The 15,479-nt window shown below is 46.2% G+C and overlaps 1 protein-coding gene across 5 annotated transcripts in view; it reads left to right on the forward strand.

The window, feature by feature from the left end:
• Positions 1-15,479, forward strand: part of AMOTL1 (angiomotin like 1) — a 199,079-nt gene that overhangs the window by 103,068 nt on the left and 80,532 nt on the right. For 4 of the 5 annotated variants that reach the window (XM_045163007.1, XM_045163005.1, XM_045163009.1 and 1 more), the window contains 3 exons: positions 6,351-6,497; positions 6,594-6,626; positions 10,886-11,819. In XM_045163007.1, the coding sequence (XP_045018942.1) occupies positions 6,351-6,497; positions 6,594-6,626; positions 10,886-11,819 (1,114 nt within the window). The remainder of the gene's footprint in view (positions 1-6,350; positions 6,498-6,593; positions 6,627-10,885; positions 11,820-15,479) is intronic. The other variant, XM_045163006.1, reaches the window with a different exon arrangement.

A 15,479-nucleotide genomic window follows, 5' to 3' on the forward strand; every position in this document is an offset into this window, starting at 1 on the left:
CCACATGTAACTGGTACCATTTGGTGTTTATCTTTCTGACTTACTTGCTTAGTTTGATAATCTTTAGGTCCATCCATGTTGCTGCAAATGGCAGTATTTCATTCTTTTTAATGACTGAATAATACTCCATTATTTATACACACACACACACACACATATGCTGTGTGCTTACTTACTTCAGTTGTATCTGACTCTGCATCCCTATGGACTGTAGCCTGCCAGATTCTTCAGGCAAGAATACTGGAGTGGGTTGCCGTGCCCTCCTCCAGGGGATCTTCCCAACCCAGGGATCGAACTCACATCTCTTGTATTGCAGGTGAATTCTTTACTGCTGAGCCACCGGGGAAGCCCCATATATACATATATAATCACATCTTCTTTAGCCATTTATTTGTGGATGGATATTTAGGTTGTTCCCATCTCTTGGCAATTGTAAATAATTCTGTAATGAACATTGGGGTGCATGTCTCTTTTTGAATTACAGCTTTGCTTGGATATGTGCCCAGGAGTGGAATTGCTTGATGCACCAGCCTATATTAAATGACAACCGCAAGCTGCTGGGCAGTTTAAGTGCTCAGTTGTGCACTTCTGATCATAATTGCCGTAGCTGTTGGGGGCAGGCAGGCCATTGTAGGGGGAGGTGTTCTAGAGAGAGTAACCTGAAGATGTCTTGGGGTGAACTTTAGAGGACCTCGGGAAGGGAGTGTGAAACGGGGCCTTGGAGAATGAGGGTGGCATGTTGATGGGATGCTGGAATGCTGAGGGGACCAGCGAGACTGGTGACAGCTAAAGGAAGGGTCTGAGTGTAGTGGCCTTGAAAACCAAGCAGAGTTTGAACTTGAAGCAATAGCCAAAATGGTGATGTACAGGGGATTGACAAGCTGGCAGTGCAGTTTAATTAAGGACAGGTGATTCCCAGCTGTGTGTCCTCTGCTGTCTACACCTGAAGGAGACTCCCGAGCCTGTTACGTTGGTCTGTTTGTGGATTCTGGATCTGGTCTTAGGGAACAAACTAGTTAACGGTGAAGGCGAGGCTGGTGAGCAGGTGACCAGGGTTCTTGCTGTGCCTCTCCCTTCCGCCAGGAAACTCACTTCATTTTTACCTTGATTCATTTCCTCTCAACAAGGAGGCCTTTGTCATCACTACTATGGAGTGAGGCAGAAAAAAGCCTTGTTCGGGGTTGCGTTGCTTAAAGGCCTCTGGACATTTACAAAGACAGTAAGAGTGTAGAACCATAATGGGAAGGAAGTTTTCAGTGCTTTAGAAGCTAGCCAGAAGCAGTCATGCTCATAGAGAAGCAAAGGATTCTTTTTGTTGACAAATGACGTACAGTTTTTGCAGAGAGAAAGAAACTATTCTGGGTGAAATGGGTCATCATCAATCAAGGTAGAAAGGTTGAACCCTCAAACTGAACTTGCAGAATTTCACCCTCTGTGGAGTGCAACACAAACATGTCTGGTTTTCCTTCAGGTGGGGCCCCCTGCCCAGAGGGAGACCCTGAGCCTGTTTTCTGTTGCTCTTGCCACTTTCCCTATGCAGACCAAAGCTGTGTTCTTGGTGGTCCTTAGATGAAGGTCTGGTTTGAAAGCAGGTAACTGCACGTTACTGAGTCAAGAGAACCTTATGTGGAGATTGACTTTTTTTGAAACCCCTCGAGGCAACTCCTTGCAAAGATTACATAGAAGCAGAATCCTTGCTCAGCCACTGTTTTTGTTCAGCTGATCATCTGTGTCCAACTCTTTGGGACCCCAAGGACTGTAGCATGCTAGGCTTCCCTGTCCTTCACCATCTCCCAGAGTTGGTGCAAATTCATGTCCATTGAGTCAGTGATGCTGTCTAACCATCTCATCCTCTGTCGTCCCCTTCACCTCCTACCCTCAATCTTTCCCAGCATCAGGATCTTTTCCATGAGTGGGCTTTTTGCATCAGGTGGCCAAAGTATTGGAGCTCAGCTTCAGCACCAGTCCTTCCAATAAATATTCAGGGTTGATTTCCTTTAGGATTGACTGATTTGATCTCTGCAATCCAAGGAGCTCTCAAGAGACTTTGAAAGCATCTGTTCTTCCACACTCAACCTTTATGGTCCAGCTCTCATGGACGCCCCTAAACACTTCCCTGTTCCTTATGCCCTGAGCCCCAGCCAGGCCCTGCAGCACTGCCCAGGAAGGGGTGGCGTCCAGGCGTCTCCTGTGGTTTATCGCAGCTCCTGCTCCGGGGGCTGGAGAAGTGCTAACAAGGAAAACCACGTCTCTGCTCATGATGGATACTGATGTCAAGTTTCTGATTTCAGAGACCCTTGACTCTACTGGTTAGATTACGGACGCTGTGTTTTTACATAGGAAAACATACACAAATTACGCGACCAGAGTTCCTAATGAAGATCCTGAACTGAACAGGAAGGGAAAGATTACGTGCTCGTGGGCCTGGGGGTGGTGTCTGTTTTTTGCCGCATAGCCCAGGAAGCTCGTTCAGAGCCTGTGATCCGTGTTACTGTCGTTTGCCCTCGTCTTCCCAGTGAGGGAAGAGAAGTAAAGTGATTCCTTTCCGGTGTGGCAGTACCCGCCCCGCCCCCAGCCCCGGGGGGATCTCTGGGCTCAGTGGAGTTATCATCCCTGGGCCTATCTGTCTGTAGGGTCTGTCCTGATCATCTGCTCGGCCAGCCTTTTCTCTCGCCCTCTGAGAGGGGCAGAGTGGGAGCAGGACTCAGTGTGGGGGCTGCCGCATCTTAAATGACTGTCGGTGAGGAACTGAGATCCTGTCCTTCAGTCTCCATAGGTGCTTGTGTGTGTGTGTGCGTGTGTTCATGCACGAGTGTGAACTGCATTTGTTCTTTCCTAATACTGAACCTGCGGAGGAAATGGTGATAGGGGCACGTCTTTGATGCCTTCAGTGCTCATGCCCATCATCCAGCCCTGCCCTCTGCACAGCGCTCTGTGGCCTGGAGCCCTGGAGCTCACTGCCACTTGGCAGGCCGTTGGATAAGGTGTGGAAAAACAATTTATACCAGTCTGGTGGTGATAGGAGTGACTTAATGCGGGGTTCTTTTTTTTTTCCCAATTTATTTTTGAAAAAAATTTTTAACTGACATCTAGTTGATTTACAATGTTTTAATTTCTGCTATACAGCAAAGTGATTCAGGTATATATGTACATATACACACACACACGCATTCTTTTTTTAATCATCTTCTCCATGATGATTCACTATTGAATGTAGTTCCCTGTGCTATGCAGTAGGACCTTGTTTATCCGTTCTAGATGTAATAGTTTGCATCTGCTAATTTCAGCCTCCCACCCCACCCCTCCTCCAGCCCCCTCCCCCTTGCAGCCATTCTCTTTGTCTGTGACATTGTTTCTGTTCCATAGATAGGTTCATTTGTGTCTTATTTTAGATTCCACACATGATTGATATCATATGGTGTTTGTCTGTGACTTACTTCACTTAATATGATAATCTCTAGCTACATCCATGTGGCTGCAAATAGCATTGCTTTGTTCTTTTGATGGCTGAGTAGTATTCCATTGTCTACATGTACCATATCTTCTCTATCCAGTCATCTGTTGATGATGGACATTTAGGGTGTTTTCAGGTCTTGGCTGTTGTGAATAGTGCTGCTGTGAACACAGTTGTGCATGCATCTTTTTTAATTCAGAGTTTTGTCTGGATATATGCCTAGAGTGGGATTGCTGGAGCACATGATAACTGGCATCCATGTCTAAAGCATGTATCCATACATACACACATCCCCTACACACTCCTTTATACACCCATACAATATACATGTATATTCTTAAGTATGCCTCAATTTTATTGGCAGTTTGCTCTCTGTTGTCACTTACAATTTGTAGTCAATCTGATAGTACAATTTGATAGTAGGGCCTGAAGTTGTAATCTGCTGGCATATGCCATTCCTGACCCAGATCTACTGTAAGAGAATGTTATGCTATGCTATGCTAAGTCACTTCAGTCATGTCCGACTCTGTGTGACCCCATAGATGGCAGCCCACCAGGCTTCCCCGTCCCTGGGGTTTTCCAGGCAAGAGTACTGGAGTGGGGTGCCATTGCCTTCTCCAACTGTAAGAGAATACCACACTTAAAAAAAAAAAAAGTTGAATTGGAGTGTAATTGATTTACAATGTTGTGTTCCTTTCAGGTGTACAGTAAAGTGATACAGTTGTGTGTGTATATATATATATATATATTTTTTTTTCCCAGATTCTTTTCCATTATAGCTTATTACAAGGTATTGGATACAGCTCCTTGTGCTGTATAGTTTATCTACTGTTTATCTATTTTGTATATAATATACTGTTGTTTATGTACCTCATACACAGTGGTGTGTATCTGTCGCACTCGCTCCTCTTTGCTGAAGTGTGTGGGTCCTCACTGCCCCTGACGCTCATCTGGTGGGGGAGGGGCTGCGGGTGCAGCAGGTGTGTTTGTGTTTTCCTGTTTCTTTGTCTGTGTACACTGTTCTCCTTCTGGCTTAGGGGTTCTCAACTGTGGCTGCGTATCAGAATCATACGAAGAGCTCTATGAAATGCAGATGCCTGGGTCCTATCCTGGGACGCTGACTGCCAGGTCCGGGTGAGGCCGGGGTGCTGGCATTGGAGAGCTCCCCAGGGGATCCTCTCGGGCGGCCACGCTTGCTCTGTGCGGCTCTCCAACTTTCCACCAACATTTTCCACCTGTCTGCATTAGAAGCCAGCCTAGATTTGCCTTTGGATCCAGGCCATTGGCAATTTCTAATTTTAACTCTCGACTTTGAGACTTACAGATGTAGAGAGTGAAGCCCAGAAGGGACTGAGTGTCTTTCCATGGTAGTCCCTGTGGATTGGCCAGAAAGAGAGTGCTGACGGATGCTGTCAGAGGCGCTGAAACTGTCATTTTAGGCTGATCTTTATATAGTATGTCATTCATACTCAGATTATATTCAACCTTAAGCTCTAACTCACAACTGCATTATTTAACATTGTAAGATAAATATTCTAGTTGTCCAAATCTTTTTTTCTCTTTTTCTCTGTAGTCTAGACATGCTTATGCTCCATGTGAAAAGAAAGATAGGTAATCACTTGGTCGTGTCCGACTCTCTGTGACCCCATAAACTGTAGCCTACTCTGTCCATGGAGTTCTCCAGGCAAGGATACTGGAGTGGGTAGCCTTTCGCTTCTCCAGGGGATCTTCTGAACCCAGGGATTGAACCCAGGTCTCCCGCATAGTGGGCAGACTCTTTACCAACTGAGCCACCAGGAAAGCCTTTTGCTACATGTGAGCACACGTCCAAATGTCATTTCATGGGTTGAGGGAGAGAAACTCAGAAAGAGGATGAGTAAATTTCCATCTTACAGCCTCTCGGAATAATTAGTTGCTTTGGCCTTATGGGAAATGGATAGATAGCCGTCCTAGCAAGAAATTTTGAATGACCCATTTGGTGTGATGGCTGAAAAACCATATTTTTTACTAATGGAATGATCTTGCAGGCAGGGATTTTAATTTTTTAAAAAAGCATGACTCTTTTCCCAGAGTAAACTGAATTACCTTTGCCAAAAAGAGCCTTCAACTTGGTGCCCACGGGGAGAGGTCAGTGCAGAGAGGGCGGAGCCTGGACTCCCCCCTCACACTGAGTGCTCCCACTCATCACACTGAGTGCTCCCTCAGTGTTGTTTGTGCTGTATCAGTGTCATGTCCTGGTACTTCATGTTCAATGACAGCAGGATTGAACCCAGTGTCACTTTTAATTGAAACAGGAAGCGTGTTTAGCTTTGTGTGTGAAGCACCATGTGGGATCCGAAAGGCCAGTGCTGGGCAGAGGGCCAGAACCCATGACCCGGGCTCACACTGCCGCATGAGGCTCCAGAACCCCCAGAGTGGGGCCGATTGCACTGTGCTGGGCTGCAACCAGCCCTTGCTAACACGTGGTCTGGCAAAATGACCACTCCTCTCTGCATCTTCAAGATGCTCCAAGAGACAGCTGCTCTTTCCGTTTTAGTTTTCCCTGTCTGGCCTCCCCGCCCCCTTCCCTTTGACTGCTCCGAACCTGGTGGCTTGTCCAGCTCCACAGGGGACTTGATGTTTGTGGCTGCTGTTGCCACTGGCCTTGGAAATGAATTGTGTGAAAGGGCCCCTGCCTTTGCTCAGTGTGTCTTGAAAATTATGATTATGACCTCACGGGTCATTGTGATGGGTGCCAGACTTGTGATGATTCTGAATAGTTACTTTGGAATTTTATGAGTCAAAAAGACAGAGCTGCCCCTACCAGTGGAGAGGCATGGGGGAGAATGGCTGGTGTGAGTCACATGGCGAGGAGGACTTCGTTGACACTAAAGTGCACTTTGCTCTCTGCCCCCAGGTCCCCCTCCGGCCTGTTACAGCCCCAGCAGTCCCGTCCAGATTCTGGAGGACCCCAGCTACTTTTTCCCAGACTTTCAGCTCTATCCTGGGAGGCATGAAGCATCTTTGACAGTGGAGGCAAATAGCAGCATCAGAGAAAAAGTTGGTAAGTTCTTTCACTGGCACTCACGTTGGAAAAGCAGAATGATTTTATGTTTTTCACTCTTCTGAATAATTTTTTCTCTATCCTCTTTTTAAAAAGCAACATATTGGATTACTGGTTGTTTCTTTATTGGTAGGTGCCTTATTTTTAATGTTTGCTTAACATTGTGCATGCATGCATGCTGAGTTGCTTCAGCAGTGTCCAACTCTTTGTAACCCTATGGACTGTAGCTGGCCAGGCTCCTCTGTCCATGAGATTCTTCAGGCAAGAATACTGGAGTGGGTTGCCATGCCATCCTCCAGGGGATCTTCCTGACCCAGGGATTGAACCTTTGTCTCCTGTGGCCCTTGCATCGCAGGCGGATTCTTTACTGCTGGTGTTAATAGACTGTTAATTATAATACGTGACTCACTCAACAGAGAGAGTTCCTGAGTAGGTAGGAACTTTCGAATTATACCATTGAGTACCTAATTTTTCTCTAATTCCTAAATGTTCTTTTTTGTACTCTTTCCTAGAATCTTTCATTTCTTTTTTCTTCTCTGCTTTCATAACTCTTTTTGCAGGTAATTCGGAAATTCAGAGAAATTCTAAACTATATTTGGAAAGGAACTGATTCCTTTGTAAAAATTTCCTGACTATTTTTAAGGGTTTATGAGATTGGTTACACCATGAAGGAATCTTCAAAACCACATTAAAGAAGGATCTTAAGGCGCTTGCCAGATGTGCTCATGAAAAGGAGATTCAGTCTCTGTGCCTAATGAGACCCCATTCCTTTTATTATTCGTCCAAAAAATCATTTTCCTTTGGAAATATGTTTTTATTTGAATTTTTATTCATTTTGTTTTAAAGTGTTGATTTTTTTATTTGAATTTGCTTGTTCATCAAGCCCTGAGGGTAAGAAGTGTCTTCTTTACTCTCCTAACCCAGCACCTGTCAGAATGCCTGAATATCACAGGCTGGCAGTTGGTATTTGTGGTGAGTGATGGCTCAACTCAACCCACGCTGTTAATTGCTTTCCTAGGATTGTGCATCACTTAGTACAGTTACTCAGCAGTTCCTCTTGGGTGACTTTCAGTGGTCTGTTTTTGTTGTTGCAAAGTTCTAATTGTTGAACTTCGGGTTTATATCTCAGTTACTGTGCACGTTCTCTGAAAATGAGCAGTAAGTTTGAATTTACTCCACATACCATCCTGTGAAGTAGATATGAAGCCTGACCTCAGAGGAGAGAGAGGCTCAGAGAAACCAAGTCATTGCCTGAGCTCACGAGGGGTAGATCAGAGATGAGCCTCAGGAACCAGTCTGTAGAGTTCTTTACGCTCTCGTTTTTTAAACCATTTTTTTAATTGAAGTATAGTTAATTTACAATGCTGTGCTAATTTCAAGTGTATAGCGAAGTGATTCAGTTATATCTATATATCTGTATATGTCGATTGTTTTTCAGATTTTTTTCCATTATAGGTTATTACAAGATATCAAATATAGTTCCATGTGCTATGCAGTAGGTCCTTGTTGTTTACTGATTTCATACATGAAAAGTGAAAGTGAAGTCGCTCAGTCATGTCCGACTCTTTGTGACCCCGTGGACGGTAGCCTACCAGGCTCCACGGTCCATGGGATTTTCCACGCAAGAATACTGAAGTGGGCTGCCATTTCCTTCTCCAGGGGATCTTCCCAACCCAGGGATTGAACCCGGGTCTCCTGCATTGCAGGCAGACGCTTTACCGTCTAAGCCACTATAGTAGTGTGTCTATGTTAATCCCAAACTTCTAAGATATCTCCTACCCTCCAACAGTTCTTTCCTGAATGCCTTTTGTGTATCGTGGTAGTGTTCTAGACAGTGGGTTCACAGCATGTGATAAGATAAGGCTGTCTGTTCCCTGGTGCTAGAAAATTCTAGTAGCGGAAGACTGGTAATAAATACACTGTTGATTGAAAGAGAAGGCCAGAGACAAGGCCAGATGTTAGGCTGTTCAGGACATTTAGAAACTGGTTAGGGGAGCTTGCGGAGAAGGCAATGGCACCCCACTCCAGTGTTCTTGCCTGGAGAATCCCAGGGATGGGTAAGCCTGGTGGGCTGCTGTCTATGGGGTCACACAGAGTCAGACATGACTGAAGTGACTTAGCTTAGCTTAGCTTAGCTTAGGGGAGCTGGAACCCGGGGAATGGTTGAGGTCGTAGAAGCTGGGGCTGCAGTCTTTGCTGTTACAGAGACACTCAAAATGTCATCTACTGTCACCTTTTCTCATATTTTAATACCAAAAAGTATAAGAGGAATGTAGTCCTTAATAGCAGCCCCTGCTAAAAAAAGGTAGTAAACTCAGCTTATGTGTATCTAGGTATCTACACATATATATGTGTGATTATGTTTGTATTTATATATCTTGCAAGAGTATCACACCACCTTCATTTTTTTCTTATTTTACTATAAACTGAAAACCTAGCTTGGCACTTGATTAAATGTAAGGAGCAAAGGGGACTTTCCTGGCAGTCCAGTGGTTCCGACTCCATGCTTCCAATGCAGGGGATGTGGATTTAACTGATGGTTGGGGAACTAAGATCCCACATGCCATGTGGTGTGGCCAAATACATAGATAAATAAATTAATAAAGTATCTCTACAATTCAACAATTAAAAAAAAAACTTCTTTAAAAAAAATTGGAGGGAACAAAGGAAACAAAAGAGACAAAATTGTATCTGCACTTTGTATCTGGATGACACTTTAATCCTAGATGAGGATGCCATTTATCAGAAAAAAGGCAACTTTGGGGAAGAGAGATGGTTTGGGGGGAAATAATGTGTCCTTCGTATATATAAAAACACAGAACCATCACTGCTTGGAATTGTAGGGCTGAAGGCTACTTAGAGATGGGCTCGTTTAGCTCCCTCCATTTACAGGTAAGGATTTTGAGCCCAAAGGCAGCAAGTCTTATCAGTAGTAAGTAGTAGAATGTTTACTAGCCTATCACTATAAATATCCTCAATACACTCCTTCTGAGTACTTTTGTGCAAAGGCATAAATTATATATTTCATGGTACTCCTTTATTGGTTAAATGTTTGACACCCATTACATGCAGACACGAGGTTGCTTGTTGTTGTTCAATTACTAAGTTGAATCCAACTCTTTGCAACCCCATAGACCACAGCACACCAGGCTTCCTTGTCCTTTACCATCTCCCAGAGTTAGCTCAAACTCATGTCCATTGAGTCCATGATACCATCCATCCATCTCATCCTCTGTCGTCCCCTTCTCCTCCTGCCTTCAGTCTTTCCCAGCATCAGGGTCTTTTCCAATGAGACAGCTCTTTGAATCAGGTGGCCAAAGTATTGTAGCTTCAGCTTCAGCATCAGTCTTTTCATGGAATATTCAGGGTTGATTTCCTTCAGGATTAACTGGTTTGATCTCCTTGCAGTCCAAGGGACTCTCAGGAGCCTTCTCCAGCACCGCAGTTCAAAAGCATCAATTCTTCAGTGCTCAGCCTTCTTTGTGGTCCAGCTCTCACATCCATACATGACTACTGGAAAAATCGAAGAGTTGTATGCTAGGGAGACCCAGAGGAGGAGCCATGATCTCTGCTTTTAAGATGTTCAAAGTCTTGTTTACATAAATAAGTGCCATCTGACACAACTTAGCAACTAAACAACAACTTGTGATGGTCAGTCTTTGGGATGTATGACAACAGAACTTGGATGTTGGAGAAGGAGGGCTCAAGCCTGCTGGGCTGCAGCAGGAAGGGTTTTACTTAGAAGGCAGCTTTGGAGCCATCACTCAAAGCACATCTAGGAATTTCCCAAGAAAGATGTAGTGAGATGCATCTTTCCAGGCAGAGGGATGAATGGGGACAAAGTCCTGGAGGCCAGAGAGAGCTAGCTTGTTTGGGTACTCTTATGTTCTTGGTGTGTTGCTGGAACTTGAACTCTCAGAGCAGTAGGGCAGGCCGTGGCTGGAGTGTTTGAAAAGTGGAGACGGCAAGTGTCGGTTGCTTTCTGAGGACAGTTCGAAGAGAAGAGAGAGGAGAAGCTGGGTGGCACTTAGAGGTTTACACTGGGCTGTGAGAAGGTGGTTTCTTTTTCTGTTGTTGTTCTGATTTTTTTTTTTTTAAGATGGGAAAGACTGTTTATATGATGAAGAGAAGGGGTCGGTGGAGAGCTTAAAGGGAGAGCTTGAAGGCCTGACCAAGGTCTAGAAGGAAGCAGGAGGTGAGGGAAGGGAGAGTGGGAGAGGCACACTGAGCTGGAGAGATGCTCCCCGTGAGAAACTGCAGGGTAAATGGGGGTGACGCGGTATTGGAACGCTTTAAATGCCTCTATCATTAGAAAGTTCATTATTCACAATATACACTGAGACCTGTATGGAGCAGCCTGACACGTTTTTCCCATGTTTATCTTCCAGTTGAGGATCCTCTCTGTAACTTCCACCCCCCGAACTTCCCGAGGATCCCAGAGGTGGAGATGAGAGGTTCCGAGGATGCGGCAGCTGGAACAGTGTTACAGCGGCTGATCCAGGAGCAACTGCGCTATGGCACCCCGACCGAGAACATGAACTTGCTGGCCATTCAGCACCAGGCCACAGGGAGCGCAGGGCCAGCCCACCCCACCAACAACTTTTCTTCCACGGAAAACCTCGCTCAAGAAGACCCACAAATGGTCTACCAGTCAGCACGCCAGGAACCGCAGGGTCAGGAACACCAGGTGGACAACACGGTGATGGAGAAACAGGTGCGGTCCGCGCAGCCTCAGCAGAACAACGAGGAGCTGCCCACGTACGAGGAGGCCAAGGCGCAGTCCCAGTTTTTCCGGGGACAGCAGCCGCCGCCGCCGCCGCCACAGCAGCAAGCGGGGGCCGTTGGGCACAGCTACTACATGGCCGGGGGTGCCAGTCAGAAGGCCCGGACTGAGGGCAGGCCGACGGTGAGCCGCGCCAACAGCGGACAGGCGCACAAGGACGAGGCGCTGAAGGAGCTCAAGCAGGGCCACGTCCGCTCTCTCAGCGAGAGGATCATGCAGCTGTCGCTGGAGAGGAACGGCGCCAAGCAGCACCTCCCTGGCCCCGGGAACGGAAAGGCGTTCAAGGCGGGAGGGGGGCCCTCCCCAGCCCAGCCTGCAGCCAAGATGCTGGACCCCCGAGGTCCTCCACCCGAGTACCCCTTCAAGACCAAGCAGATGGTGTCCCCGGTCAGCAAGACCCAGGAACATGGACTGTTCTACAGTGACCAGCACCCCGGGCTGCTCCACGAGATGGTCAAGCCTTACCCTGCGCCCCAGCCTGCGAGGACAGAAGTGGCCGTCCTGAGGTACCAGCCACCCCCAGAGTACGGGGTAACGAGGTGATTATCAAGACTAGAGAATTTTAAAAAATTTATTCTTTTAATTGAAGTACAGTTGATAGATAATATTATTACTATTTTGCAGATGTACAATAAAGCGATGCATAATTTTTAAAGATTATGCCCCGTCTGTAGTTATTATAAAATATTGGCTATATTCCCCATGTCTTACAGTGTATCCTTGTAGCCTGTTTTATAGCCAGTAGTCTGTTTTATAGCTAATAGCTATAATAGTTTTATAGCTAATAGCCTGTTTTATAGCTAATAGCTAATAGTTTGTTCCTCTTAATCCCCTGCCCCTACACTGCCCCTCCTCCTTCCCTTCTCCCCACCGGTCACCACTAGTTTGTTCCCTGTGTGCCTGAGTCTGCTTCTTTTATATCACATTTACTGGTTTGTTGTATTTTTTAGGTTCCCCATATTAGTGTTATCAAACAGTACTTGTCTTTCTCTGCCTGACCTATTTCAGTTAGCAGATTGCCCTGCAAGTCCATCTGTTGCTGCAAATGCAAACCTTCATTCTTTAATATGACTGAGTGGTATTCCGTCATGTGTATCTACCACATCTTCTTTATCCGTTGATCAGTTGATGATACTTGTGTTGCTTCCCTATCTTCTGTGAAGTTGCATCATCTGTGAATACGCGATTCTTGATCTGTGCCCCTTTGAACACTTTTGCATACGTGTGTGCTCAGTTGCTCAGTTGTGTCCAGCTCTTTGCAACCCTGTGAACTGTAGCCCGCCAGGCTCCTCTGTCCATGGGATTTTTTCAGGCAAGAATATTGGAGTGGGTTGCCATTTTTTCCTCCAGGAGATCTTCCCAACACAAGGATGGAACCTGTGTCTCCTGCATTAGCAGGCAGATTCTCTACCATGGAGCCACCTAGAATGCTGCTGTGAATACTGAGATGCATGTGTCTTTCTGAATTAATGTTTTTATTTTTCTAAGATATATACCCAGGAGTGGAATTGCTGGGTCATAAGGTAGTTCTGTTTTTAGTTTTTTGAGAAACCTTCACACTGTTTTCCACAGTAAGCCTAGTGGTTTCACTCATGGTTTTAGCTCTTATTATTTTCAAGGCATATTAGGTTTTGTCATCAGGTTTTTTTTGTTTTTTTTTTTGTTGTTGTTGTTGTTTTTTGGTCTATGCACAATAATTAGTAAGCAGAGTTTTGGCCAAAATATATAGAGTGAAACAGAATAGAGGTCAACTGGGGATTTTCTTCAGGTGTTCCCGAAGGCGGGTAGGGATTTCTGAGTTTGGGGCGGAGCCTCCATTGCGGGCTGTCCCTGGGGAGCTCGGCCCAGTGGGCTAGAGGAGCAGCAGTTTTCCTGGCTGGCTTTGTGGAGAGTGTCCAAACTCCTGGAACATGTTATTACCATGGGGTTTTATAGAGTCTTTCTTCATTGTAGATTTTAAAGGAAAATGTAGTCTGAATTCTAGAACAGAGGAGCTAAAGAGACCTAGAAATCATATAGCCTCACCCCTTTATTCAACAGAAAAGTGAAAGTATTAGTCGCTCAGTTGTGTCCAACTCAGGCGATGGCTCCCCACTGCATTACTCTCGCCTGGAAAACCCCATGGACGGAGGAGCCTGGTGGGCTGCAGTCCATGGGGTCGCTAAAAGTCGGACACGACTGAGCGACTTCACTTTCACTTTCCACTTTCCTGCATTGGAGAAGGCAATGGCAACCCACTCCAGTGTTCTTGCCTGGAGAATCCCAGGGACGGGGGAGCCTGGTGGGCTGCCGTCTATGGGGTCGCACAGAGTCGGACACGACTGAAGCGACTTAGCGGCAGCAGCAGCAGACTGTAGCACACCAGGCTCCTCTGTCCATGGGCTTCTTCAGACAAGAATACTGGAGTGGGTTGCCATGCCCTTCTTCTGGGGATCTTCCTGACCCAGGGATTGAACCCAGGTCTCCTGCATTGCAGGCAGATTCTTTTACCATTTGAGCCACCAGGGAAGAAGCTCTGTTTATTCAAGAGATGAGAAACTCAGTTCCTGCAGTACTCAATTCTGAGGCAACTGGAGTGAGGCTCAGGTATCCTGACTGTCAAAACCATTTCCCTCCATCGCCCTAATTGCTCCGACTGATGGATTCAACAACACTTCCCACATTTGTAGTCTGTGCAGCCCTGTACTCAGTTCAGAGATAAAGATACAGTTTCCACCCTCAAGGTCCTCCCAGCATCGTCTCAAGGAAGCCAGCATCTGAACAGATCCTTGGGCTGCAGGGTGCCATTTTAGGATAGAAAGGTGCAGAGAGCTTTCGGGAACCGGAGAGAGTGGTATGACTCACAGCTGAAGGGCTTGGGGAAAGCTGCACGGAGGTGACGTTTGAGTTGGGTCTTGAAGAAGAAATCAGAGCTGTGGGGTAGAGGTGAAGTAGCAGGAGGTACTATGCAGGGGAAAGGCCATTTCTTCAGACCAGAGCTTAGGGGGTTTTGTCTGGCATGAGCTGCAGTCATGCAGAGCTGTGGCGGTATAGGAAGTGGCAGAAAGTGTGTTTGGACAAGGAAATTGAGACCAGTTGATGAAGATCTTTGAGTGTCATACTAAAGAGTTTAGAATTTATTCATAAACAATTGCAAGAACCAGTGTTTTTCAGTAAAGACTGTGTTGATGTTTACTAGGCTGATTTTAATGGCAACAAAGGATGAATTAGAGGAAGGGGAACCTAGAGGCCATGAGGACCATCAGAGATGGGGTCAGTTGTATCCAGATAAGACTTGGAGAGAGTAGCCCAGCTTTGAGGCCATAGGTATGGAGGAGCATTATATGCTAAGAGAAATAGAGCTGACATCATTTAATGATTGATTAGATGGGACACTGTGGGAAATAAGTCAGTTGGAAAGCAAACTCTCAGGAGAGAAGTTGGCTCTGGAGACATCCGTTTGGAAATTGCTGGAGTTTAGATGTTTCTGAGCTTGCTTTGCCTGGGGAGACTGTGGAGCATAAGAGAAGACAAGTGGGTCACTGTCTGTTATGGCTGTGTCTTCATTCTTGCCAGAGGCTTTATTTATCAGATTCTAAACCAAATGAGCTGAGATTTTCCTGAGTGACCCCAATGGCTGGGTGCAGGGCCTACTTTGGCTGTACATCTTCTGAAAAGAGAGTGACTGGGCCTTGGCAGAGTAAGCTGGCCTGTCACTCACTTGGCAGCTGCTGACCCGTTTCCCTGCCTTCGGTGGCAGTGGCCGTTTTGAAGCAATGTACCGACAGGCAGGCCCCTGACAGGCAGCAGGACGCAGCAGACACAGTGTGACCCCACTGGGGTATCCAAGTGCAGCCTGGGAGAGCTCTTGTTCTCATCCTTTTATGATTCCTTAAGCCAAGGAGAAGTTGAAATTTAAAAGCTATTAGGTTTGAAGAGGAAAAATAAATCTTCAAATCTCTGGTTATTAGCACATTGATTTGCCAGAGTTAAATAATCCATGGTACTTGCTTGGAAAATCCCATGGGCGGAGGAGCCTGGTGCGCTGCAGTCCATGGGGTCGCTTAGAGTCGGACACGACTGAGTGACTTCACTCTCACTTTTCACTTTCATGCATTGGAGAAGGAAATGGCAACCCACTCCAGTATTCTTGCCTGGAGAATCCCAGGGACGGGGGAGCCTGGTGGGCTGCCATCTACAGGGTTGCACAGAGTCGGACA

This window comes from Bubalus bubalis, chromosome 16 (assembly GCF_019923935.1).
Source record: "Bubalus bubalis isolate 160015118507 breed Murrah chromosome 16, NDDB_SH_1, whole genome shotgun sequence".
Taxonomy (NCBI): domain Eukaryota; kingdom Metazoa; phylum Chordata; class Mammalia; order Artiodactyla; family Bovidae; genus Bubalus; species Bubalus bubalis.